We start from the raw sequence: 26,745 nt of genomic DNA, 5'->3' as shown, positions 1-26,745 counted from the left end.
TATAACCCACAAGAGCATCAAAGTCCACCATATTACAGCGACTTTCGTTTATTGTTTGGGAGTAATATGTTCTTCTGGATAGAACAATCTTAGTAATGATAAGATCCACACTTGGTTTACTGCAAGTTGCAACAAAGACAATGTCCAAATACGGAAAAAAAAACTTTTGAAAGTCTATACAGAAACTTCAAGCTTTTTTTTATCTGAATCTAAGCATGAGAGATCTAATTTACAGAAAACTCAAGACGGAGAAAAACATTTGTTTCTCCTGCGTGTAAATTCTAAAAAGAACAAGTGCTAAGGAGCTATGCAGGTATTTATTATTGACTCCTACATATATAGTTCAGAGCTCTAGGACCACCTTGCCCGGAATCTCTTTCTTCTCCTTGGCTTCATGAGCTGCTACAACTTCGGTTATCGGAAATGTTTTTTCCACTGGTATCTTTAGCTTTCCTGCTCCAACTAACCGCTGAATCTCAGCTAGACCTTCAGGATCAGCCCTCATATACGACCACCAGTAGTCTGTATTATTCAGTTCATCACATTCAGATTTTATCAGATTAACCTTTTCTTTTACACTCAAATAGTTTAATGACGCATGTTTATTAACAAAATAGTTACTGCAATTTTAAGATGGAGAGTAATGCAGGATCTATCATATACCTATTCCATGAGAATACTGATATTGTATCTTCTTCTTCGCTAAGAGTGAAGTTGCAAGCGGAAGCCCAATTACAAAACCGTATCTATCAGTTAATGATGCAGCCTCACCCTTCAACAGACAAATGCAAAAGAAGAAAACGCTTTTGTTAAGCAAAATCAAAGACTTAAGCAACCAGGATCACTGTAGCAAAAGAAACACAAGACAATGTTACATACCTGGAGAGTCATATAGTTTCCACCCTTCCTCAAGAAGTTTATGCCTATCCTCTCGGTTTCAGGCCGACCAATAGTATCCAACACAGCGTCAAACTTCCCTTTTACCACCATCTCAATGTCCTGTACATGAAACAGATCAAGGTTCATGACAACATAATCATGGATCAGCAGAGAGAAAAAGCGGCTAGTATCAGTACCTCGGTTGTGTAGTCAACAGCTTGCTCAGCACCAGCTGCTAGTATTCTCTCTCTGGTCTGACCCACACAAGAGGCTGTAACATGACACCCAGAGGCTACCGCAATCTGGATTGCTGCAAAACCCACCGCTCCTCCTCCCCCAAAAATTAATACCCTTTGTCTGCAAATAGAAAGGTTTCAAAGAACACGCTGGTGAGTCCGTAGTAGTACACAAGTAACACGAAATCATCTGTGTGAATGTCATACCCTTCGAGTATACGAGCATTACTCTTCAAAGCACGCCAAGCAGTCAACGCTGCGAAAGGAATAGCACTTGCCTCCTATAAGAAAGAATGGCTAAACCATATAATCATTCGATAAAACAAAAACCAAATACAGAGTGCACACTGAACTCGTCACTTACCACATGAGAAACTGACGCTGGCTTCTCAGTAAGTTCCTCCTCAGAAAGTATCCCATAATCAGTGTAAGTACCTCTCAACGCAGTAGGATGCAAGGCACCAAAAACTTCTTGCCCTACTCTAAACGACTTAACAGAGTTCCCAACTGCAGCAACCTCACCACTAACATCACGTCCAATGATAATAGGTAGATGCGGCTGAAACACAGAACGCCCATATCCAGCTCGTATCTGAAATCACAACATCAATCTCACTCCTGTCACTATGAGAGTACCAAACACAATAAACTTTTTTTTACTTTAAAAATCTGAAAAAAAAAAGTGAAAGCAGCAAACTTTCTCAAAACACTATCATCAATTGCAGATTAACATTTCATACGTGAGAGATCTCAATCTAACCGATCACTGCAATCCTAAACCCTAATTAACGCAAATGAAATCAAAAGCGGATCAAGGAGAGAGAGAGAAGACTTGCTCTGCAATCAAGAGGATTGACGGAGACAGCTTTCGCCCTTACGAGAACCTCGTTGGGGTTGAGATTCGGCACCGGAACATTCTCCCGGAGCTCCAGAACCTCCGGGCCGCCGAATCGAGGCAGCATCACGGCACGGCAACCGGTGAAGATGCTCCGAAGAGAGCTTAATTTCGCCGGACGGAAAATCGATACGGCTTTTGAAGTACCGCGAAGTGATCTCATCCCTCGCATTTCGTCGTCTTCGTCTTCTTCGTTGATGCGAAACTCTCTGCTTCTTCTATTTTTAAAGCCTTTTTTTTTTAACAGAGAAACTGAAACTTATGACGTGGCAGCAGTAGCGTCCACAGAGCGGGTTTATTTAACGAACTGTACATGCAAGTTGTAACTTTTTGATCTACCGGTTTGGAACAAACCGGTTGACATTTAGTAAACCAAGTGCAGTTTTATCAATTTAATCTGTGAATTGAGAGAATTGAGCTTAGATCAGTGGAACGTAGCTAGAGAGAAATGCATAACCGCTTCATAATTATGTACACACATCTTGAACATAGACTTAACTTTTAAGACCAAATCTTTTGAGAAGAGTGATTTGATCATACAAGTTAAATAAGCTAAGTTATTTTAGCAAAAAAAAAAAAAAAAAGTTAAATAAGCTAATGTGGTATAACATCGTGATGAACTTGGTATACAACAAGATGATACATTTTAGGAACATGATGCTAAGTAACAAGTAAGAGTATTAGAGTAAGGATTTGTAATGATCTGACCGCCCACGCTCACGGTCATTCACTTTCTCTGATACGTGAGTCCTATCTCATCCAAACGGATGGTGTGTTAATTTTTCCGAGGCCCAAAAATTTTGTTTACTAACTTTATAATCACTGCAAGATATTTTTTCGTATATTGGCCTCACTCGCACATTATGGTGAATCACTTTCTGATAGGTTACATATCTTTCCACCATTCTAGATCAAGCACGTTTAATTCTGGAATTCTAAATGGATGTGTGACGAAAAAGGTAAGTGCACTTTGGTAACATAAATAGCCAATCGATTCTCTTAAACTTTTTCATATACAACAAAATGAGATGTTACAGAATTATCAAACCATTGGGGGTGTCATTGGTGGAAGCCTTAACTTTTTTTCTTGGGCTTACGCTTCTTTTGTTTCAGTCTCATCCGTGTCTGGTCTTTTCACATTTCTCTCTCACTCTCTTCTCTTTCTTCTGGTAAAACAACATTGCAGCTCGTGCATCATCAATCTGTCATGGAAAAAGAGTTGAGATTTGCCGATCCAAAGCATGATAAAGTCGAGCCAGAGATGTTTGTAAGATGTACACACTTACAGGGCAGTGCTCTCGCAGCTCTCCGTTTTGAGTGTCGGCCCCTAGAAACTCAGCCGCAAGATGTTTCAGAGACTTTCTGGTTTTTTCCCTGTTTGAAAGATTACAGGTGGGTTCATTAGGATTTTGATTAAAAGGTTTGACCAAACCGTATTTTTACAGATTCTTGTAACCATAGGCAACACTAGTACAAATTCTACCACGTTTTAGTCTCCTGGCTTTATATATACGGTATGATAATAGAAACATGTATTAAAATAATGTTTTTTTGTGTGTCGTCGTATTAAATTATGAAATTTTATAATAGAAAAGGCAGGACAAGATATGGATGCATTTTTATAATGTTTTTTTGTTAACAGCATAAACAGAAACTGAAATGATTAGGTGCGATGGTGGTTCAACCAAAAGAAGCACATGGGAGGCACCTCCCTAGTATATTCGCATCATGTCTTTACTTGCCTCGGATTCATTTCAATTGTCTTCCCGTCACGATTTTTCTCACGAAAATAAAAATAATCAGACCTGGTTTCGCTTCTTTTTTTTTTTGCTCTTGTGATAAGTAACGTTCGACTACATCATAAGACACTTATTTTAATTGTTTGAGCATTCAAATATTTCTCAACTTTTTAGATATGTTATGCATAGTTTGCAAAAATTCTACAAAAGCAATGACCAATGATAAGTTGCAATAGATTGAAGATACTGTAAGATATAAACTGCGAAGTTTGGTGCTTCGCTTACAAAGCCTTTGGTACAAGACAAAGGCCATCTTAGACAAATCCAAAAGATTGTGTTCATTTATGTATTGAAAGCAAAACGACGTCGTTCTCATAATTAGGATATCAATGATTATTAATTAGCCTTTAAAAAAAGCATTTGCTGTGAGAAATCTCAAGGAACCAATGAAAACAAGCCAAATAGAAGTAATTAATTAATTATAAAATGGTAAGATAAACATTAAGAGAATAAATAAAAAAAAGGGAAGAAGAAACTGAGGAGAGAATAAAAACCTTCCCCCACCGTCTTCCTTCTCCATCCTCTCCTCTCGTCCTTTGATCTCTCTCCTTCGATAATCAGGTAACTTATCTCTCATCATCATCATCATCATCACAATAATCGGATTCTAGAGCTTTTGATTTCAATTATATTGACGTTTGTTCCCGGAAAAATAAAATAATATTTATCTATCTTATTACACGACCTGTTAAAGAATTGCATTGTTCTGGGGTTTGTCGGAATTAGGGCATAATCTGATTAGTTCGTCTAGGTTTGTTAATCTGGTACCTTGTTTTATTTAGCTGTAACCGGTTCTTATCTTTTCTACAATTTAATATATCAGGAGGCTGTTTCTGCAACTAACTAGCATTATGAGACAAAGACATATAGTGACTAGCTTCGACATGGAGCAGCATTCTCATCCAGACACCCCACACATGAACCCTGTTCCTACTTTCTTGCAAGAGCCTTATGACAACAACTCTATGCTTAACGGTCTTCCACAGTATCCTCCTCCTCCCCCTCCTCATCATCATCATCATCACCATCATCATCAACGTGCTTCCAATCTTGGTCCTACCATGTCAACCCCACCAAATCTCTACCTCCCTTACGAGCCTCTTCATGCTCATCCCTTAGCTCCTGGAAGTCATGAGAGTAATCCACATTTTATGGGCCATGGATACAAGAGAAAGAGCGACGAAGTTATTATACCTGGAAACTATCAGTATCTTACTGAACCAGCACCACCTCCGGAGACAGCGCCTTTGGCATTCCCACACTATGCTACTAATGCTTACCCACAACCAATGGATCAGCGAAGTGTGAGGAGCAGACTAGGAGCAGTCACAATGGATCCTCCTTACTCTCAAGGAAACTATCCTTTTCCACCTCCTGCCCCAATCTGGTATGACCAACATGTTAATGACAACAACACGTCTGATGGATCATCATCCTCTTCGTATTGGCTCCAACCACCCTCTATACCTTTTATGCATGGTAATGGTAATATTTTTTATTCTAAGCACATAAACTTATCTTTATGCAAGTTCTTATAAATCTTATTCTTGATTGATCTCTCTTAGGTAATGCTGCTCCGAGGTTCCATGAAGCATCTAGTAGCAGAAACGATGTACCATTTGCGTACCCTACTCCTAACTACTTTAGCCATCATCCGGCACCTCCTCCTCCTCCTCCCACCTTATACCCTCCTCGCATGACGTCAACCTCATACACTGTTCCCATGACTATTCATGATGCTCCGTACAGAAACGTGGGGCCGGTTCAATCAACTGGGCTGAGGATTAACCGGCAACATCCTCGAGATGGTTTTTCTCCTGCAGCGAGTCTTAGACACTATGGACTGCCTCCTCACCTTAGAGCATTCCCCGCTTATGTAATACCCTCTTCTAGTGTCAGTTTGCTCAAGAGTGTTTTGCTCTTATAGATTAACTCTTTTTTTTTAATGTTAATATGTTTAGGAAGATGCATTTTTCGTGGAAGGAGAGTTCTTCGACGATGATGAGGTTGATGATCATCAGGACATGCGCTTGGACATAGAGGACATGTCATATGAGGTGAGTCCACCGTTACTCTCTACCACATGGCTAAATCTTTCACCATATTAGATATTTAAGGAATGAATTAACTATTAACATTCTAAACTGTGATGGCGCAGGAGCTTCTTGATTTGAGCGACCATATTGGAACAGTGAAGACTGGCTTATCAGAAGAAACCGTTAAAGATCTTGTGAAAAGAAGAACCTACATATCCACCAGAATCAACCTGGAAGAAGCTCCATCTACCGATCTAGAAACAGATTCTTGCACCATATGCCAGGTAAAAGCCCAAGACTACACATCCTCCAAGCTTATGCAAACGTTAATCTTAGTGGTTAACATCTCGTTTTTATTTATTGACAGGAAACCTACAAGAACCGAGATAAGATCGCAACGCTGGACTGCAAGCACGAGTACCATCCAGCATGCTTGGAGAAGTGGTTGGTCATCAAGAACGTCTGCCCAATCTGTAAATCAGAGGCACTGGTCATGGACAAGAACAAGGAACGATAAAGGTTATAATAACTTATATGGTTTTTGTTTTTTTTTTATTATTATAAGAGAAACAGAGTCAAGGCAAGTTTCAAAGCCCCAAGTTCTGTAAAAAAATGCACTTAGCTTGTGTTACAATCTATAGCTAAGATTGGCTTTAGTGACTATAAAAAAAACTGTACATGCTTTCTTTGGTTGGCCCCTGAAGTTTTTTATTTTACCTTCTTTGTTCATAGATTGTTGAATATGATAACGTGAAAAAAATAGATTCAAAACATTACAAGAAACACATCAACTTGAGCAGCATCCAACTTTCTTGACCTCAGAGACATCATCCTTACCCCCAACGTTAATACTCTGCCCTTTAGGCAACGCAGCATGATCGTCTCCACCAACATCCAACGCCTTCTTGCTCGCCACGCGGTATATCTGAGAAAGCACTTGAGTGAAAGCGTCCTCAACGTTCAAAGCTTCGAGCGCTGACGTCTCCATGAAGAACGTGCTCTCTCTCTCGGCAAAGGCCGTTGCGTCTTCGGTGGAAACGGCTCGTAGGTGACGCAAGTCAGCCTTGTTGCCGACGAGCATACAGACGATGTTGGCGTCGGTGTGGTCTCTGAGCTCCTTGAGCCACCTCTCGACGTTCTCGAACGTCACGCGCCGTGTAACGTCGTAGACAAGGAACGCTCCTACGGCTCCTCGGTAGTACGCGCTCGTGATCGCTCGGTACCTTTAAAAGAAAAAAAACAAGAAAATCAAGAATTGAGTTCTTGAAAAACTCTGCGCAAAATCAAGAAAATCAAGAATTGAGTTCTTGAACGTTCAGATTCAACAATTTGAAAATGTAATTTTATTTTATAATTTTTTAATAACAGTTATAACATAAAAATGTGTTTTTATTAACCTCTGCACATAATCAAGAATCAGTTTTGGTTTCGGTTCAGATTCCTCAAATCAAATCAAAATCAAGAATTGAGAAAAAATGAAAAAAAAATCAAAGAATCGAGTTTCTTGAGATTCATGAGCGTTCCTTGTACCTTTCTTGACCTGCGGTGTCCCAAATCTGAGCCTTGACGACTTTTTCGTCGACGCGGATGCTTCTGGTGGCGAACTCGACGCCGATCGTGGATTTGGACTCGAGGCTGAACTCGTTGCGGGTAAAGCGAGAGAGGAGGTTGGATTTGCCGACGCCGGAGTCTCCGATCAGGACCACCTTGTAGAGGAAATCGTAATCGTCGTCAGCTCTGTACGCCGCCATTGTGAAGAGGTTTCTTCGATCGGAGATTTTTCTGGTACGAAAGGGGAAGAGACGCACATGAAGAGAGAGTGAGAGAGATTTAAATTTTGGGCCCTACGGACTGTTGACGGATCGGATTCGGGTCGGATATTTTAAATTTTCATTTATTGTTAGAGCATATTAACTTCGGTCTCTTAACCGATGTTTTTAACTCATGATTTGACATTGTTTTTAGACTTTTCAGCTAAAAGACAATTATTATATCGCTTAAATAAATGGTTCTTAGTTTTTCTTAGTTAAAATCTAAGAAAAGCTAAGCACGTCTTTTAGCCAAAGCTAAGAATTCCACTTAAGAAACTGGAGTTAATCATGCTCTTAAAAGCTATCGAGGAATCACGAGAGGTAGTGTGCCGTGTGTGTATAGATTTTAATTTACCTCTCACTATCTTTGATTTATATCATCTGCGCCTAACACAAGAGACAACCGTGACTACTCACTATCACTCTACGTGAAGTGTCAATTTGTTTTAAAAGATCTGCTCACTATCACTCTACGTGAAGTGTCAATTTGTTTTTAAAAGATCTAATCACTATCTATCTATGTAATACATCCTTTATAGATTTATGTGTAAGTGTGTAAAGCTGAACACATACGGTAGCCCGGTTTAACGATAAACATAATTTGGTACGATCTGGAAATTAATGAAAGACGGAGAAAAAATCGATGGAAATCAATTATTTACAATTGATTATTCAAAGCTTTCTATGTATAAATCATTTCTTCTCTCTAGAATTATGTTATTCTATCAACATTAGTACTATTTTGTTATAATTTAGAATTTGATTTCTCATATATGATACACAACCCATATATACTATGCAAAAGTTCATGTTTAGTACAACTACTGGTTAACCAAACTGATTCACTATGCTGACTAATCATGCATGTAAACTGACCATAAACTAATTGTTCTGTTTTATTTAATACATTTTGAGACTATACAAATTTGTTACATGGCATTGTGTTGTTTTGCCCAGATGGTGATACATAGATGGAATCTTGGGAGTTCAAAGATGGATGTCAAAAGACACTCAGAGGATTGTTTTGATAAATTCTCTTTCAACCTTTGTTTCAAAGTCTAACCCATTAAACGAGTAATAATAGCATTAATTAAACATATAAATAAATTGAACAAAGCTATCAGTCATTCCCCGTAGCTCAGTTGGTTAGAGCGTTGGTCTTATGAGCCGAAGGTCGCGGGTTCGAGCCCCGCCGGGGAAATTTTTTATATTTTTTAATTTTGATGCTCTCCATTTATTTAAAACTAACATTCTTGTGCCTATGACAAAAAAACATTTTTGTGCCTAAAAAGATAGATTAGACCACACATTAAAAATCTATTTCATATAATCTAGTTAACTCTATTATTAACATTATCTTCTCCAATCAAAACCTTTTTGTTGTTATGAATCTCTAAGCTCTATACTCATAATCTTTTTTTTTATGGAATCTGAATGATTTCTCCGCTCTCTGATCTACTTAAAAGAAACAAAACAATAACAAATCATATGAAAGGCAACGTTAGTAAACTCTGTTTCACTTTATTTTCATTCTCCCATATTAGTGAATTCACTTTTAGGTAGCTTTTGCAATGTTAAACAGTGTCAAACCGATCGAATACCGTAGAAATCGCTGCTACACGCACTTAGAAGGCTTTTTGAGCATACATGGTTTGTTATTCTCTACAATTTTGAAACTGATTATAGCATTTCTTGTGTATGTACTGGCGAGAAAAAAAAAACTATGCAACTTGAAGAGCGCAAAGAGATTTAACTCATACATGAGGAACCAAACTTCGATTGAATGGTGTGGAGGGTTTGACTGAAACAAACGGAGGAGATTCTCGCAAGGATACAACATAGAGAATAAGCTACCGTGAGATGTGAACGAGCAATGGCTTATGCTTTCTTTCATCAGGTTAATGGAAAACTGAAGATTCATTTACATTAATTGGTTTGTATGTTAGATAACTTGTGGCTCAAGTAAATTTGTGTTTTGCAGTGGAGAGCTAATGCTTCACATTATCTAGGTCAAGCTTCCTTTAACTTAACTGAGGATGGAGTTGCAAAGAAAGGGGACATCCGCTCGACCTAGGGAGAGTAGCAGCTCCCTGTCAAGTAACTAAACCGAGTAAACCATATACAAAATGTGATCACAAGGAAGACTACTACTAAACCAGTTTTGCCAAACAGCAAAGAAGCTGCAAAATTCAACAAAATAAAAAATTGGTTCCTGATGATTTTGATTAGGGTTATGAAATAAAGAAATAAATAGTCTATTTTTTTTGGAAAAATTGCCAAAACGGAACAAAAATTTAGTACTGTTGTCCCTTTGGTATAAAATCATCATTAAGTTGTTTCTATGGTATAATATTTTTCATAATCCCAAAATTAACCTTGGGTTAATAAAATTAAACACAATTTAAAAGTTAAAATGAATTTTAAAAAGTCTAATAAAAAATAAACAAACGTTTTAGAAAGACAAAATAAATTAAAATAAAAATAAAAGAAAAAGGCTCAAAAACCCGTAACCTAACTGTTTGTTTCTCCGCCTCTCTCTCTCTCTCTCTCTCTCTCTCTCTCTCTCTCTCTCTCTCTCTCTCTCTCTCTCTCTCTCTCTCTCTCTCTCTCTCTCTCTCTCTCTCTCTATCTAGACGAACAAGAAGGAGATTCTGTGTCTTCTCCGGTGAAATCAACGGCGAGTCTACCAACCGATGAAATCGAGCTTTCCACCGTGGGTTTGATCGAATCTCTCCCCTTCGTCTTACTCCACTTCTCTCGCTCCACGAACAAGAAAGCAATTTCAGAGCTTCTCTAGATGATTGGTGAAATATACTCTCTCTTCCGGCGGAAGCCCTTCATCTTGTTCTCTCCGTCTCTCTCTTTCTCCGACATCGCTAGCCGTGAGGTAAAGTTAAAACTTTCTTCTTCCTATTTCTCTTTCGTTATTTGAGTCGGGCCTGCTGCTTATCTCGCATCTGGTTTTAGCAACCAGTCCTTTAGTTATCGGCTTATTGCAGACAACATAGTTTTTAGTATTTTGTGTACTTGAAGCTTGAACTAAGTACTGTCCTTTAATGGATTATTGGTTTGGCTATGGTATTTCTTTCAGTTTATTCAAGTTTCTGCACGTTTTGTGAAGAAGTGATGTTGATTCCTAATTATTTTTGTTTGTGCTCTTTGTTTAATATGTTGTTCTTTTTTTCTTCATGTAGTAATATCGCAATATTTTAAGGATGATGTCTGCATAAATTATACAGTATATAGGTGTTAGAAAACATAGGATACTGGGTACGTATCGCTTTGATTATGCTTGTACTAAATATTGAATGGAAGAAACTCATTATTTTGGTTTCTCAAAACGTCAAAATTTTCTCTTGATCTCAGTTACACACATAACACTGGAAAAATAGAAGCTTATCTCGTACAATCAAGTGCTTCCCTCATAACCTTTTAATGTTTTATGCCAAAGGAATTGAGTTGGTTCTTGTTATGGTTAGCAGGGAGATGATTTTTGAACAGATGCTTTATCTTTGGAAGTGATGTGGGCTGATCAAGATGCTATTAGAGCTGGAGTTGGGAAGTAGCCGTGGAGAAGAATCAGGCAGCTAGCACTTCCCACGGATGATCTGTTGCTCTGTACGATCGCGGCGTTGGTATAGGAAACTGATCATACAAAAATACAGTAGTATGGAGAATATTGCGGAAGAGAATAATAGCATGGCTGGTCAGCTTGATGTCTGGAAGCTTCTTGATGATGCGCATCACTTTGTCGTGAGACTGTTTTTTTCCCACAATTGTATTATGGATAATATAAGTTCAATTGTAGCTATTCCATTTCTCGCTTCCACATTTTAGCACCAACGAAGAAGGCTCTTTTATTTGATCATCAAAGTTGAAAACATCTCAATCAACACCTAAAAAGAAACTAGCAAACACATTGATTATTGGTTCGTAGTAGTTTCAACAAGAATCATTTTAAGGACAGAGATGCAGTCTAGAACCAAACAACTGTTTCGCAAATACAGAGAGATCATAAAAGAGTTATCCAATGGAAGCAAAAAGAGAAGCCTCTTTGCTCATAGAAGAAGAGCTTGTAAAAGTCACAAGAAAAACTAATACACTTTTGATCTATTTGTGCCTGATATGCATCATAAAACAAGAGTTTGTGATTTTCAAAAAAAAACTATGAAAAAATCATGGTTTAATGAAGACAAAAAGTTAGAATCGATTTTTTGATATTTTTGACAAGGTAAATCGAGTTTCTCATGTTTTAGAGAGTTAGAATATTTTCTTAACTGAAATTTCCATAATTTTCGTCAAAATCAGATTTTCTTATCCGTAGAAGGCGCTCTCTACAAGCGTAGAACCAAGACAAAAAACTCATAAGCAGATTCTACTTTATATAGCCGTTTGAGTAGTTTTTAGATTTCGCATTCCTACTATTACAGAATACCTTGTAAAAGTAGAAATTGCATTCAACGAAAAAGTAGCTAACTTTACAATGAGTAGAATTCGCATTTTACATATTTAGAAGATTAAGAAAAAGTAGATTGTTCATTCTAAAAAAAGTAGATGTACTTGTTTAATCTGGAATTCAATTTCTACTATCTCATTTTCCGTAGAAGTCGAAATCTACTTTAGTAGAACGTAATTTAATATTTTAATTTTTCAAGTTTTTCAACAAAAAAATATACCAAATTGTGAATATGGGTGTTTTATCAATTGTTTCTATTTTTTATAATTTTTTTTGATTCATAAAACTATTTATTTCATTAAGTTTAAGAAATGAAAAGGGTAAAAAGGACAAAAAATGGACAAAAATAGATTTATACCATAGGGACAACCATACTATTTTTTTTGTTCCATTTTAGCAATTTTCCCATTTTTTTTTACATTTTTAACAAGTAATTATTTTATTACAAAATACAAAATTATGATAAAATTACTTGCAAATCTAATCATATATTACATTGAGTCATACTTGCACAATTATCCTACATTGATCTGTCTTAAGAAGATCCATGATAGTTTTATTCCCTATACTATACTGAAGATCCTTTTAAGTCTTCTTTAAGCTATCTCTAATGCAACCGAGGATCATATTCTTTGGATTTAAATTCCATAGCTGTAGAGACATTGGATCTTAGTCAAAGCATTTGATCAAGGGCCTTCCACGAGTTTATGTTTACATCTAAGATTTGTGTTTGTTTTTAATTTCCCCAAAGATTGGTGAGTTGTACACACACTTTACTACAAATTTTGTTTTGCTTATAAATTAGTCTATTTGGGCTCTCTCTCTATTGGGCTTACTCTACTGGCCTTCTTCAACATTATGAACGGCGACGTTTACTATACCAATGCCAAATTCTAGGAATCTCTCAGGTCTTCTTGTCTGCCATCTCTCTCTCTCTCCTTCTGCCATCTCTCTCTCTCTGTACCTAAAGATTCAGATCGCTAGCTGGCCGTGCATCTAATTAGCTGCCGTTTCTGTTCTCCTTCCCACAGTTAAGGTAATATCTCAATCCTCCTTTTTGGTTCTTGATCTCCCTTCTTGCATAATAATTGCTTAAATTAATCGATCCATCCTCGTGTTAGCTGCACTTTCATACGGTTCAAAGCTTTCTATAGAAAATAACCTAGCTTTCTTGTTTACGTGAACGCCACGGTTTCTCCAAGCAACTCGCTTTGAACGTTTGATTGAAAAAGGAACCTTCTTTCTTTGTACCCAGAAACATAAAAATCGAAACTTTATTGTAAAAATCTAATCTTTATGTTTAATCTGATTCACAGATCTCAACAAAAATGAACAAAACCGCACGAATCGATATCCCCTCATCGTCTTCTCCAGCTCCAGCTTCAGCAGACGGTGAGCTCAACGAAGACGACATCTTCTCAATAGACATAACTCACGCGCCCAAACACTCTCCATCCTCTTCTCCTGCTCAGCACCCACCTGCCCGCCAGCTTCAAAGAACCAAAAGCGGTTTAAAAAACGTGGAAGCTTCTGGTATCCTCGCGGCTCTTCCCGAGCCTTCAGGGAACAGTTACTTAAACCATGTCTTCCACCACAAGCCTGCAGCTGTTCTCTCCACTTCGGTCTCCTCCACAGCTTCTTCAACGTCCTCTTCGTCTTCCGCTCGTATCATCCCCTCAGCTCCTAAACCGCCTCAAGAGAGGGTTCCGTTCACAGCTTCTTTAGGTGGTGGAGGGAGGTATCCTCAGTCAGCTCCTCTTCAAGTGCCGTTGGCGATGAGGAGTCGTCACAAGAAGGAGTTCAAGCTGACTGATGCGGTGGTGGATGAGGAGGAGGAGGAAGATGAAGGGGAAAGGCTTCCGCCTCATGAGATTGTAGCTCGGTCTTTGGCGCAGTCTTCGTTGCTGTCTTGCTCTGTGCTTGAAGGAGCGGGGAGAACACTTAAAGGGAGAGATCTCAGGCAGGTGAGGAACGCTGTTTTCAGAAGAACCGGTTTCATAGATTGAGTTTTGTATTTTTTTTTTCATTCAAAAGAACATTCTTTAATTTGTTATTTGGCCAGAGAAAACGTTTCAATGTATTATGTTCATATATGTTGTCTAACATTAGACAATGTGTTTGTTACTTCATATCAAAATAGATTGATGTGATTGCACATGTTTTTGTATGTTATGTTACATGCTTCACATGTTGTTGAGACACAGTTTTGCGTTACACATTTATTCAGTTTATTGTGAAGTTCTTATTACATTGGATCCCTAATCTAGAAGTTGTCATAGAGATCTCCTAGAAGAAAAGTGATCACCTTTTGTGTTGTCAATGTGCATCTTTACTTCTTTCAAATTATTAGATTTGCAATTATTTATGTGGAAAAGTGAAGAGGTGAAGAGAGGGTTGAAAAGGCTGTGACTTTTATCGGTAGATCTTTTCAAGAAAAAAAGAAGGCATTGAGATCTTACAAGAGAACATAGAGAGGGGGGGACCAGCTTAGAGTGACGGCTCTTTTACAGTTTTGGTTCCATCTTTATCTTCTTCCTTAACATCCCTCTCAAACCCATGAGATATTTTGAGGTTTAGTGAGAAACGTTTTACTTGGTCATAAGACTCATAACAAGATAGTCTGTACTATATCTATCTAACTGCGTTATACAACAAACTTATTTGATGATATTATCAGTTGACAAACAAGAAAAAAAATAGAAGAAGAAGAGGGAATAAACTTTTTGAGCCATGAGACCTTAACATAAAGATTCGGCCTTTATATCTTTTGGTAGAATGTACTTTATGATATCTCAACACCTCTCATTTGGTATGGCTGGTGATGTCTTCATTACATCACATGAAAAGGTGTTTGCTTTTCTTTTAAAGGGTATATTTAAATATGCTAATAATTCTCCTCTGTTATATGAATTGTACAATAAACATTTAACCCAAGAATTATTTGTCTAATAAGTATGAATGATAGAGATGTTGTTCACAAAAAAAAGGATGAATGATAGAGAAGATTGTGTAGTTTAGATCAACTTACTGCATTTAGACAAACATGGGTGGCTTTCTATACCTATCTCATGTCCCCATTCTTTTACTCATTAAAGAAGACAACATCACATTCAAGTTTGGTGGATCTTCTCCTACCACTAAAGTAGGTAAGAAGGAACTATTAATGACATCAGACAGAAAACAAATCTCTTTATTTTTTACTCTTGTGAGGAAAGTTTTCACTTCTAATTTAAGGGAACTGGCTAAATCTCACTGATGTTCCAGATAAAGCAACAATTCAAATCTTACTGTTCATGGAAAATGACTAACTTTTTATCATTGGGGCCAAAAGGACTGAGTGAGATATATAACAATGAACCCAGGCTCACATGTTGTTTAACAATACTGATCTATTTAGCTTGAACAGAGCATTTTTACCTGTCTAAGTTAAGTTTTTTTACAGTTTCTTAGCTGAGAAAGCAGCAAATCCATATGAAAATAAAGAGAAAGTACAAGACTTTATTAAAGCATATTCATGGATGGAGTTACACACAACAAGAAGGAACTGCAATTTCTCAAGTACCTTGCTATTGCAGTAACAAGAGGATGATAATGGTACAAAACACAACAAAAAGGTTTCCAGACACAACACAACAAGAAGGAGCATTAGAATCAGAATCTAACCATAATTGAGTTACAGAACATTGTCTAACTGATAAAAAAAGGAAGAAAATTACAATTGGCAAGGTCAGGACATTGGAAGAACCTGAAATGGTGCTTCATCCTTTCCTTGCCTTTTTCAAGCCATTGAATTACACAAACCGAGAGAACGTCTTCCCTGTTCAGAACAATCTAAGCCAAGCTTTCAATGTTAATAGAAGCTTGACAAGCCCTGCAAAATGGTTTAAAGAGTTAACCGGACAAGAACTGAAAAAGAACTGAACTTGATGTAATAAAAAGACAGAACTTGGGATAAACCTGGAATCAGAGGATGTTGGTTTGGATTGTTATCAATGGCGAGAAGCAGAGGACGGTTTGTTGTTTAGACCGTCGTGCTGCTCCTCTTCTTGACCCTGAAACCGTGCTGGTACCCGAAAACCGGAAGAGAACTCACCTGAAGCAATTGGCGGAGGCATATGGTGGTGGTGGTGGTTGAGATCGTCAGTGGAGATGGATTGATGATGGTGGTGAGTAGGATCAAACCAAGCACGGATCATGGGACTGTAACTGGACTGAAGGGGACCCCTCTGAGAATAAAGCTGGCTTTGGCCAAGTACTGGCTGAAACGACGTCGTTGAAGTAGGATGATTAGGAGGAGGAGCAAACAGAAACCCTCCTCCTCCTCCTCCGTTTCCTGTATCGTTTGCTCCGCCGCTGTTCCAAGCCACCAGTCTCTGAATTGACTGTTGCTCCCAGCCACCCGTCGACGTGTCATACCCTAGCGGATTGCTCTGTCCGTAGAACAGAACAGGCTCGGCTACGGAGTGGTGGTGGAGAAGCGATGGTGGACCATCCGGGAACGGTTGCAGCGAGAGACGGAGATCTTGGTTTTGACTATTGGTTCTTGAAAGCAAATCCGGCGGATGATGATGATGGTAGTTGTGCATAAGCTGATGCGGCGGAGCCTCCGCCGTGGAGCCAACCACCGGGAAAAACGACTTTATAGTGTCAGCAATCGAATCTGAGTCCATCGACGGCGGAAGAAAGCTCGACTGGTTATTATCATTACTCCGACGTTCCGTTGCTCCGGCGAATCCCACGGCCGTTCCGCCGCTGAACTGAAGCTGCTGCGGCGGAGGAGATGGAGAAACTCGAGCTTTCGCGGCGGTTCTTCTCGGTTTAGCGTTCGCGGCGGCGTTGCGAATCGCATCCGCCGGATCCCACGGCGGAAGCTGAGCGAGCTCGTCGATGGAAGTCTTCGCTTTTTTGATAAGCCAGTCAACGGCTTTGCTCGGCCGGTCGAACCCAAGCCGGTCTTGAACGTCGTAGAACTGAATCGCCGTGTGAGCCGATAGCCTCACGCGCCGGTCACGTGGCCCTTTCGCCGTGCAGACTTTGCTGTGCCGGTCTTTCCTTCCCGTGGACCGCACAATGTGACCTCCTTGCACCTCGACTATCTCGCCGCAGCCGCCGTTCGCCGCCTCCGACGTAGCGCGGCGTCTCATTGAAGAAGAAGACGGCGGTGCTGGAGGGTGGAGGAAGCGGTGAGCTTCGTCGTCTTCTGCCATTGGTTGAGGAGCATATTGAGGAAGCTCGGCGTCGTCTTCTTCGTCGAGGCGGCGGCGGCGACGGCGGTCGTTAGGCGGTGGAGAATCCAGGGTCACTCAAAAAGGATGTAACTCACGCATACTTGCCTCTCTCTCTCTCTTACCTCAAAACCCTAACCCTAAAAAAAAAGAGACAGCTAAAGTTAAATAAGAAGAGGATTTAATTATCAGAAAAAAAAACAGCAGACTAACCCATGTCGGAATCTCTCTCTGTACTTTACTAGAAAAAGTAAGAAGGAGACCAAACAGATGAAAGCAAGCGATGCAAGAGAGGGGAGAGTTGTGTAATAGATTTCCTCAAAAAAAAAGAGAGAGAGATGTGTAATAGACAAATCAAGAAAAATACCTAGAGAAAGCTTTTTCGATTTATTTCTCGGGAAAATATAAAGAGATGGTGAAAGGAAGGAGATGTAAAAATAAGAGAGGAGAGTGTGTTGTGGGTTGATGATGACGCAACTGGTAATATGACAGTGTTTTTGCTCTCATTCAACATCTCTCTCTCTCATCTCATCTCTTCTGACATTCAATGTTCTTTTTTTTTCTTCTTTTCTTTCATTTTTGATTGCTTTTTTTTTGGGGGTAATCAAAGTTTAATTATTTCCCAAAATTTATTAATTTCTTCTTCTGATTTTTAATTAAGATAAATTATCTATTCCGTTTATTTTTTTAAAAAAATATATGTATTTTATTATTTAATAATAATAAACTGTAAACTTAAAAAAGAGAACATATTATTTTTATTTAATCAACTTTAATTTACTTTTTATATCATTTTATTTTACTTTAAAATATATGAGAAGCTAAAATAATATTCATTTTAAAATCAGAGAACATACCGTTTTATTTACATAAACTATCAAAGATTTGTCTTAATTATAACATAAAAATATATTACAAAATATTAGTCTATAAATATATAAATATATATATATATATAAATATATATAACAAATCATATCCATTCCATAATACCAAATAAAATTAAAAAGGAGAAACAAAATGCAAAACTGTATATTATGAGCGCATCATAGTCGTATATTTGATTATTAGAGTTGAAATTACTGGAAAGAATAACTTTATTTTCCAGTTCCGAGATTCAACAAATGAATAAGTACCCTAAAAACATATGGTGTTGGCTGGGTCAAGGTTCAATTCAAGCTTTCGTGCATCTCCGTTTTCTCTTTAAGGGTTGACCCATATTGTGGAAATATATAAAGTTCTTGTTGATGCTCCACTTCTTCACCTTTTGTTGCAAGAATCTCAATAGTTAACTAAAGCAGATTTTATTCGGAAAGTCGAACTTGACACACAAGGATACAATATACTAATATAGCACAACTAATAACGCCCTTCATACTTAATCTATATGCTTGGAATAACAATTTTCATGTTTGAGCTTTTTATTTAATAGTGTTTTATATTCTATAAATTCTTATTGCTTCGCTTAAAACTAGAAAAGTATACAAAACAATCCAATAATGTATTTCCAACTTGACTTGTGCGAATAATTGTTTTAACCATATCATGCATATAACACCAAATTCATATAAAATTTTGTATTATGAGAATGAGGTACGAAATAGATTAATTAATAAAAGAGAGTAAAAGACAATTTAAGCTTCAACGGAGATACTTCAAATCTTTAGAGAATTTTACAAGTTGGAAAATAATTGGTGGGACTCCATAATGCTCCTTCAATCCCAACCAACTGACTACACAACTCGCATAACTAATTCACATATGTAATATATTGTGGTTAGAATAGTAGTATTTAACACAAAAATATATCCAAATGGTTAATAACAAAGAACAGAAAAACCTTATTATTGTTCACACATTTTTATAACACACACGTACGGAAAGCTAACATAGTTTCCAAGGTTTTCAATAAGTTATTTTTTTTTTGTAACACCAATAAGTTATATTTTAAAAGCAAAAATAAAAGCTTGACGCATCTTATCATATATCAAATTCTTAAATTATACTATTGTATAGTTGGAAACAAATATTATACAGCATAATTTGTTGGTTTTAACTATTGCATCTGTATATACATAAACAATGTGTACTATCAAACACACCTACTTTAATGGGATAATAATTCTGAAAGTGACATAGTATTAGCATTATATAATCGGTTGATTCAGAAACCTAATACGAACACATTAAATAATTGATAAAAACAAATAATATACTTGATATTAGTTAGGTACTTATTTTATAGAGAAAAGGTTAATAATATATGTCATCCCACGGTTGCTTATGAAATTAATTAAACGAAAGTAGCTTTCCAACTTGGAATTACAGTCACAAATCGCAGCATAACAAAATAGAATAAGTATAATCATTATTTTATTATAGGAGTTTATGTAAAATATTAACTATTATGCACAATAACGTCAATATAGGTACTAACTGAAATGAATTATTCAATAACGCCATAAAAAATATTTTACATAATTCAGTAGCAGAAGGTATGCCTCAGCATCGTTAAAAAATTTCCTGCCATAAATATGGCTAGAGCTGGGAATTTTAAGCGAAATCCGTAGATTCCACCCTGTTTGATCCGCCATAGAATGGATGTAGGATATATTTAAATTTGGAATTTTAGATACGGTTAAAAAATACTTTAAGCGGGATGGATGTGAATACACCAAATATATAAGTTGTGATTCTGCTAACTCTAAATTTTTTAAATTTTTTTTTTAATTATAATTTTTTTAAATAATAATAATTAATATATAATAAAAATAATTATTTTTATTATAATTAACATTTTCTGTGGGTCCAATGGGTTACACGCTGGTATAAATTTTTTTTATGAGTTTTGGGGATCGGATTTTTGAATAAAAAAAGATTCGATTTCCAGCGGGTGGGGGCAGGTTGATCCGCAAACCATCTCTGAAGATGGCAACCTAGGCAAGTAGTATGTATTGATCCATTTTCACATAAATATCAATCTACGTTTCTATGATTATTGATAAGATTTAGTTTGATATTTTGATAAATTAATTGACCACTATCTTTTGTTTATTAGTTTACATTATTAGTTGGATGTTCGATAGACGTCTAAGATCAATTCAAATATAACATCAAACAACCTAACATAGAAAAAACTTATCTTTAGTCGAGTGTCCAACCAAATAATCAGATGTTATCACAGATACAAGAGGATGCCTAACCATTAATCAAATGCGAAGGAGAAGCAGAATGCGATACAAAGCAAAGTAGATGTGCTTACGGAATATTACCTCACGCAAACTTAGACAGTTTCAATCTTAATGTACAAACTTGCGAGTCCTTCCTTCCAATAGAATCATGGTCTCACTCTAAGTCAATAATTATAGTCATGTCTTCGATCGGCATATTCCTCCATGTGTACATGTTCAAGACTTTATTTAATTTATAATGTAATTTTCTTATATAAAATATATATACCTGAACCCTGAAAATATATGTAATGAGTCGATAATTTTTTTATAAATGTAATGAATTGATCCCTGTTAATTCTACTGTGGATTTTGTGCAGATATACAAATGATGCAATCATATCGTCAAAAACGGATCGTTACAAAGTCAATGACAGATTATTATTATCAGACACTTAAAAGCATGTCGAGACATCAACTGAGTAACTGTAAACTGTTTTTTTCATGTACATCAGTCGAAGATCATTTTATAGGATGTCAAACCATGATAACCTTCTTTTTTCTGGTCAAACCATCCGTTCTTTCGTTTCTAATTTTTTTTTTTTGACGAAATTCATTTCTAATCTTAAAAGGCGGTTTCATCGTTTACAGACTCTAAGGAAGAGTGTTCAAACACATACAGAGCTTCCTTAGCTAGACGATCAGCCGTCTCATTACATCTGGAAGGTACATATTTAAAAGAGATAGAAGCAAATGATCTACTCAACACGCTTATGTCATGGAAGATTCCCTGCAGAGCAATCACATAAGTGTTTATTGTGATCAAATTTATCAGACTTTTAGAATCTGAGCAACAGATCAAGTCTTGAGCTCCAGAGGACACAGCAGCTTCCATAGCCGGTTTTAAAGCCAGCGCTTCAGCAATGGCACTCGTCGGGGTAATACGCCGGTCCGTTAGGAATTCTTCAAGCTTTAGCCAACGAGACAAAACTATTTTTTAAAGAAGATCTTCGTCCATCTAGAGAAAATACTCCTTTATATTTTAGAGAATAAAATGCTATGCTTTCGCGTTCAGAAATATGAATTAGTTAAGTAATAATAGTATAGCACTTCGAAGATGATAGAGGGCATCAGTGTGCGAGCAGCTGATCCACTGAATATTGTTACCCCATTTGTGTCTGAAAGAGTTATTCCAGGCCGCATCAGAGTAATAGAGGGTATGTTTTCAGGTACCTGATTTTTAGCAGAAATCGATAAGCAGAATTTAAGCAACATTATCGTTAATTTAAAAGCTATTTTATTGAAATAAGCTAGTAACATGTACAGACGAATATGCTTAGCGGAAATTTATGGCTCTCTTTTGGTCTGTCAATGACTCGTCAGTAAATATAAATTAAAAATGAAACCATGCAAGTTGGAATCATGTTTTCGACAATGGTCAAATAAGCAAACAAACCAGTACTACGTACAGAGTTTTTGGTCAACTATTTACTTCGAAAAGGTATTGGAGATGTGAACAACAATTTCCAAGAGATTTGTAAACAACATGTTTACAAAACTGGGAACGATGATATACTCAAGATATTGTAAAACGTCGTAAACACGTTGGAAGTCAGTACACTCTAGTACCTACCATTTTTTCTTAAAATGTTTTCTTTCGTTGGTCGTACTTGGTATATTTAAAGCTTATTTACATTTTTGACTCGTTTTTTTTTTTGCGGGAACCAGGGTTAAATTGTAACAATTTAAATAAATAGTGAAATTATATTTGTTTTAACTGCTTAAAAAAGTGAACATAAACATAACTGTGAAAGCAAACAATTCATATGGTGTTTTTATGCTGATTTATTGAATTATTAAAAAAATTAAAATATATTACATAAATATATAATTTTATAATTATCAAGAGGATTTACGTTTAGCTATATCAAAATAAACAACTCATGAAAATCTCTGAAAATCCTAAAATTTCATGTAAGTTATTACTCTATTAATTGACATAATTGTTAATATAGTTCTTTTTAGGATCAAAAATTAAATTTTAAATAGAGAATTTGAAATCTAAATCTTCTAATGTAAGAACATTAAGCAATATTTTTCAAATTATTGAACCAAAATGAACTGAATTAAGCTTCAAACTTAGAGTACGATTATCGCGTTTTTTTAGCGTTTCTAAAGCGGTGGAGGATCTAGGTTTTAGAAAAAACCGTATGCAAAGTGGGCAGAATAAAAAATTAAAAAATAAAAAATAAAAATAAGAAACAGGTATATGGGATAAAGATGTTCTTATAGCTTTGTTGTGGGAGGAAAATAAAGATAGAGAAAGAAAGAAACACGTGACGTCGGATTGGCACGTAGGACTGAATAATGATGACGTGGCTACAGATGACAAATGACTCCACTGAAAATTAACACTTCACCTACTTTACCGTTTGATTACAAACGAAATTACGGTTTACCCTCGACTGGCAAATACGTGCGTCTTGTCGGATGTTGTGGATGATAGTACCATTCGGATCAGTTCTAATAAAAATCATTTGTCTTCATGTTTACTTTATTGTCAAAAACATAATTTTTTTCAATTTTTATTTACATCTATTTTCTATTTTTATTGGCTTCGAATTAGCACACTTTCGTCAATTCGCTATCAGAATAATTATTTTGTTTTGCTCGAGATATTATTTGTCACTTTCAAAGGGTCTATACTTATTTACTACTGCTCTTATTCCCTTCTTGTTGTGATTATCCTTCAATATTAATTATTTCAAATATATTAGTTCGTCCTAGACACCACTGATTATCTTGGTTGTAAATAGTCTTTGTATGTTGGAACTTTCAATTAATCTAAAAGATGACAAAAAAAAAAGACACCACTGATTATATGGTTCAAGAAAAAAAATGTTACAACACATTGGAATATATCTTTAATGGAAAAGTTAATCAACCTATAGATATGTTTCTTAAATTCTTAAATTTTACAAAAGTTATTTTACTAAGAAATTTTCTTCCACTTAAAGACCTGTGTAAAATAAGGAGAAGAAAAAGAAAAGGTGAGACATTGAGAAGGGACATAATGTCCTTTCGCTCTCACTTCTTTAAACATGTAAATTTTCATCAAAGTAATGAAAATGAAAAATCATAAAGACAGAGCTCGTGATCCAATAACAAGTACACTTTCTTCAACTGTTTGTAAATAAATCAATACTGCAAGGCAGATCGTAGTATACGTTAAGATAGATCTCCAAGGCAGGTCATATTAGCCTACATAGCGTTAGAACAGTATTCATCATAACTCGAACACAAAAAAATGTAAAATAAACAAAAAAATAGAAAAAAAATAATAATAAGAGGGAAGCAAGCATGAACTTATAATTTAGATTTTTGGGCTGAGATTTATAGATTTGGGCCTAAGGCACCGTAGTAGTACATATCAGACACTCTGTTCTCGTTCAAATTCAGTCTTTGGATAGCTAATAATTTTGATTTGGTTAACACCTGAGGCAATGTGACTGGTTTATTAACGTAGCCACACAACGAGAGGATCAAATTGAGCATATCACATAATCACTTGAATTGCAGAAAGCGAGGGAACCTCCACTTGCAATTATTTCAACTAGGCTCAAACAAGACAATTGCTCTGCAGAGCATGTATTGGTCATGTCGTAATATGTTGACACTATATCCTTTTTGAGCATTCATGTAGCTCCACAAGCAGCCAGAAACACACGTTTGGAGAACCGTAAGTTAGACTAACTCGACCCAAAAGGAGCCAAACAAACACGCACTAAATTCATACTTTTATTTAGGAGCACAATCAGACGAGGATGAACCAACAACACATGGCCTACATGTGAACCACTTAAGAAACTCTTAAGATCGATTTAGGATATAAACTAGAAAAAATAAACAAACGTTCTAACCATGCCACTCAAGGCTATTCTCTCTCACATGATATCAGGCTGATAAACGACAAAAAGGAGTTTTAAAGTCTTGCTATTGCACTCTCCTTCCCTTCCTCAGATGACCTATACATCATCTAGAATGCATGGTTAAAAAGAAAACCCACGACTGGTTCAACCCTGGTAAGGGTTCCCGCTGCCATCCCGGTTCGGTGGATAGTTGTTCTGGTACTGTGGCTGCTGCATTCCACCACTCTGCTGCTGGTAGTTGTTGTTACCTGACCATCCTGCATTAGGTGGACCTCCTCCCATGCTGTTCTGCGGTGGTACTGCTCCTCCATAGTTAGGTGGCGGTGGTGCTCCTCCGTAGTTAGGTGGTGGTCCTCCTCCGTAGCTAGGCGGTGGTGCTCCTCCATAGCTTGCAGGTGGCCTCTGTCCTCGCATGTTGTTCTGTGGTGGTGCTCCTCCATAGTTTGGTGGAGGCCTCTGTCCTCCCATGTTGTTCTGCGGTGGTGGTGGTCCCCCGTAGTTCTGCCCCATTTGAGGTGGAGGAGGAGCAGCGCCACCCATGTGAGGTGGAGGAGGAGGGCCTCCCATGGGAGTACGTTGGGGAGGAGGGCCTCCAGACATGTTCTCTCTTCTCCTCTCAAAGTTTCTGCTTCTATCGAAGTTGCGAGGACGATCATTACGCCTGTTCCTTTCATTTGCTCTTGCATTGTTCCTTATCCATTCCTCATGGTACTTGGGATCATAAGGAACAGCCTTCCCATCAATGAAAGGTTCCCCTGAAATCAAATTTTAGAAACAAAAAAAAGTCAAGCTTTCAACAAAGCAACTTCAAAACTGTTTGCAGAAATGTAAACTAACTATCAAATAGAAGTCGTCCGATGTGAGAGTCCAATACAAGGGCATGAAGCAAGTAACCAATAGATACTTTCACCTCAGGTACAATTCAAATGGAATAGCAAAGCAACTTCTTTTATTCTCAGTTTGTAACACAGAACACACACTAAGGCTTACCTCCATAGTCCTTGTTCCTCACATCAAGGTAAGAATCAGGAAGAACCCACCGCACCTTTGGCAACTCTACAGAGTTACAAAAATTCAATTAGAAAAGCAGCTTTAAACACACAAAAATGGCGAAAACTAAAACCTCAAGAATGCAACATTCTCTCTACCTTTGAGCTTGTGAGAAAGATCTTCAGACACAAGAGCTCCAAAAGCAAAGTAGCACCGAGTTGAAACAGAGTATATCTTCATCCTCGCTTCTTCTTCACTGAAACACATTCAAAAAAAAAAACGATTCATTTCTCAATTAGCTCAAAACCCTAAATCTCCTAAAAGAATCAATGGTTTACCTTCCGACAATCTGAGCAAGGGTTTTGATATACCCATCAATAATCTCATCCCTCGTGAGATCTCCCTCAGGCGGCTCCACAACCACAAGCCAATGCTCAAAATCACACCCATCGAGCAGAATCGTCTCCTTGGGAGGCCTATTCGACCAATTGGGATTCGGATCGTTCAAGGAAGACGACGTCGCCTGCGTCGAAAGACCTTTGAAAGACACAAATCCACCGCGAGCGACGGAGGACAAGGCGGCGACGAGGGGGCGGGACCGGAGCGTGGAGAGAGAAGACGCCGGAGTTTTGGCTAGAGGAGCAGGTGACGAGGCGAAGGATCGAGTGAGCAGAGAGGAGAGAGACTTCGCCGGACGGCGAAGGAAGGAGCGAGAAATGGTGTGCGTCGCCATGGGAAACCCTAAGGAAAATGGTGGAAGGAAAAGATAATTAAATCAAGGGTTTTGCCAAGGTTTAATAGCAGAAACTGGTCATTTGAGGGTACTTTCGGTATTTCGATACCAAACTAGTTATCTACGAACCCTTCGGTCATAGTCCCTTGATCTTTTCGGATTCAACATAATGACCCTTAACTTTAACGACAGTTACACAAACTGCCACTACTAATATTACTAGTGAGTTTTCCAATCTAATTTGATTTGTGTGTGTTTTTACTGTTGTTGCTAATCTGTGGTATAGTAGGAATATGATATGTGATTGTTTGGATTTTACAATAAGTTATATTTGCTAATTTATGTCATGGTATGAATTAGAAAAGAGATCATTCTTTTATATGTTTGTAAATTATCAAATGTGTGTTTCTTGTGAAAATGTTATTTTTGAAGTAGGAGTTGGACTTCAGATATCCATATTATAGAACTAAAATAGCTGGTGTAGATTGGACTTTATCAGTCCCATTTGATAAGATCCTAATACCACAAACATTATAGGTATGAGAACCTGAGAGGCAACACTTGTGTAAATTGAAAAGACTTAAGT

At 37.2% G+C, this 26,745-nt stretch overlaps 6 protein-coding genes, 1 long non-coding RNA gene and 1 other non-coding gene across 10 annotated transcripts; 4 read left to right on the top strand and 4 right to left on the bottom strand.

Annotated features, from left to right (window-relative positions):
• Positions 1 to 93: 93 nt before the first annotated feature.
• Positions 94 to 2,265, bottom strand: LOC106439397 (reticulon-4-interacting protein 1, mitochondrial-like). The gene is made up of 7 exons (XM_013880839.3): positions 1,952 to 2,265; positions 1,480 to 1,707; positions 1,323 to 1,396; positions 1,077 to 1,236; positions 880 to 999; positions 664 to 772; positions 94 to 522 (listed from the first exon to the last, which is right to left on the bottom strand). The coding sequence occupies exons 1-7, from the start codon at positions 2,180 to 2,182 to the stop codon at positions 344 to 346; spliced, it is 1,101 nt and encodes a 366-aa protein (XP_013736293.1). The 5' UTR covers positions 2,183 to 2,265; the 3' UTR covers positions 94 to 343.
• A 1,972-nt stretch (positions 2,266 to 4,237) lies between these two features.
• On the top strand, positions 4,238 to 6,531 carry LOC106439395 (leucine-rich repeat extensin-like protein 2). Of its 2 annotated transcripts, none has more exons than XM_013880837.3 (6): positions 4,238 to 4,370; positions 4,633 to 5,288; positions 5,375 to 5,685; positions 5,771 to 5,866; positions 5,968 to 6,129; positions 6,213 to 6,531. In XM_013880837.3, exons 2-6 carry the CDS (start codon positions 4,661 to 4,663, stop codon positions 6,360 to 6,362), a joined length of 1,347 nt encoding a protein of 448 aa, XP_013736291.2. In that variant the 5' UTR covers positions 4,238 to 4,370; positions 4,633 to 4,660; the 3' UTR covers positions 6,363 to 6,531. The 2 variants fall into 2 exon arrangements, with proteins under 2 accessions (XP_013736291.2, XP_013736290.2); XM_013880836.3 differs by having other exon boundaries at positions 4,633 to 5,294.
• Positions 6,532 to 7,670, bottom strand: LOC106439396 (ras-related protein RABA1g). The gene is made up of 2 exons (XM_013880838.3): positions 7,376 to 7,670; positions 6,532 to 7,068 (listed from the first exon to the last, which is right to left on the bottom strand). Exons 1-2 carry the CDS (start codon positions 7,594 to 7,596, stop codon positions 6,633 to 6,635), a joined length of 657 nt encoding a protein of 218 aa, XP_013736292.1. The 5' UTR covers positions 7,597 to 7,670; the 3' UTR covers positions 6,532 to 6,632.
• Positions 7,671 to 8,783: 1,113 nt separating this feature from the next.
• TRNAI-UAU lies at positions 8,784 to 8,857 on the top strand. Its single transcript has one exon. It is a non-coding gene; the product is annotated as a tRNA-Ile (tRNA).
• Positions 8,858 to 9,457: 600 nt separating this feature from the next.
• On the top strand, positions 9,458 to 11,487 carry LOC125607008. The gene is made up of 2 exons (XR_007338245.1): positions 9,458 to 10,543; positions 11,139 to 11,487. It is a non-coding gene; the product is annotated as an uncharacterized LOC125607008 (long non-coding RNA).
• A 1,454-nt stretch (positions 11,488 to 12,941) lies between these two features.
• BNAA03G33690D lies at positions 12,942 to 14,360 on the top strand. Its single transcript, XM_013880835.3, has 2 exons — positions 12,942 to 13,148; positions 13,429 to 14,360. Exon 2 carries the CDS (start codon positions 13,441 to 13,443, stop codon positions 14,116 to 14,118), a length of 678 nt encoding a protein of 225 aa, XP_013736289.1. The 5' UTR covers positions 12,942 to 13,148; positions 13,429 to 13,440; the 3' UTR covers positions 14,119 to 14,360.
• Positions 14,361 to 15,590: 1,230 nt separating this feature from the next.
• LOC106439393 (transcription factor TCP4) lies at positions 15,591 to 17,905 on the bottom strand. 2 transcript variants are annotated; one of them, XM_013880834.3, is made up of 3 exons: positions 17,705 to 17,905; positions 16,070 to 17,477; positions 15,591 to 15,983 (listed from the first exon to the last, which is right to left on the bottom strand). In XM_013880834.3, the coding sequence occupies exon 2, from the start codon at positions 17,317 to 17,319 to the stop codon at positions 16,102 to 16,104; it is 1,218 nt and encodes a 405-aa protein (XP_013736288.1). In that variant the 5' UTR covers positions 17,320 to 17,477; positions 17,705 to 17,905; the 3' UTR covers positions 15,591 to 15,983; positions 16,070 to 16,101. The 2 variants fall into 2 exon arrangements, with proteins under 2 accessions (XP_013736288.1, XP_013736287.1); XM_013880833.3 differs by having other exon boundaries at positions 17,551 to 17,809.
• A 6,380-nt stretch (positions 17,906 to 24,285) lies between these two features.
• LOC106439391 (multiple organellar RNA editing factor 8, chloroplastic/mitochondrial) lies at positions 24,286 to 26,202 on the bottom strand. The gene is made up of 4 exons (XM_013880832.3): positions 25,765 to 26,202; positions 25,585 to 25,682; positions 25,427 to 25,492; positions 24,286 to 25,191 (listed from the first exon to the last, which is right to left on the bottom strand). The coding sequence occupies exons 1-4, from the start codon at positions 26,157 to 26,159 to the stop codon at positions 24,581 to 24,583; spliced, it is 1,170 nt and encodes a 389-aa protein (XP_013736286.1). The 5' UTR covers positions 26,160 to 26,202; the 3' UTR covers positions 24,286 to 24,580.
• Between the last annotated feature and the right edge of the window lie 543 nt (positions 26,203 to 26,745).

This window comes from Brassica napus, chromosome A3 (assembly GCF_020379485.1).
Source record: "Brassica napus cultivar Da-Ae chromosome A3, Da-Ae, whole genome shotgun sequence".
In the NCBI taxonomy this organism is placed as follows: Eukaryota; Viridiplantae; Streptophyta; class Magnoliopsida; order Brassicales; family Brassicaceae; genus Brassica; species Brassica napus.
This window is presented reverse-complemented; position numbering and strand designations above follow the sequence as displayed.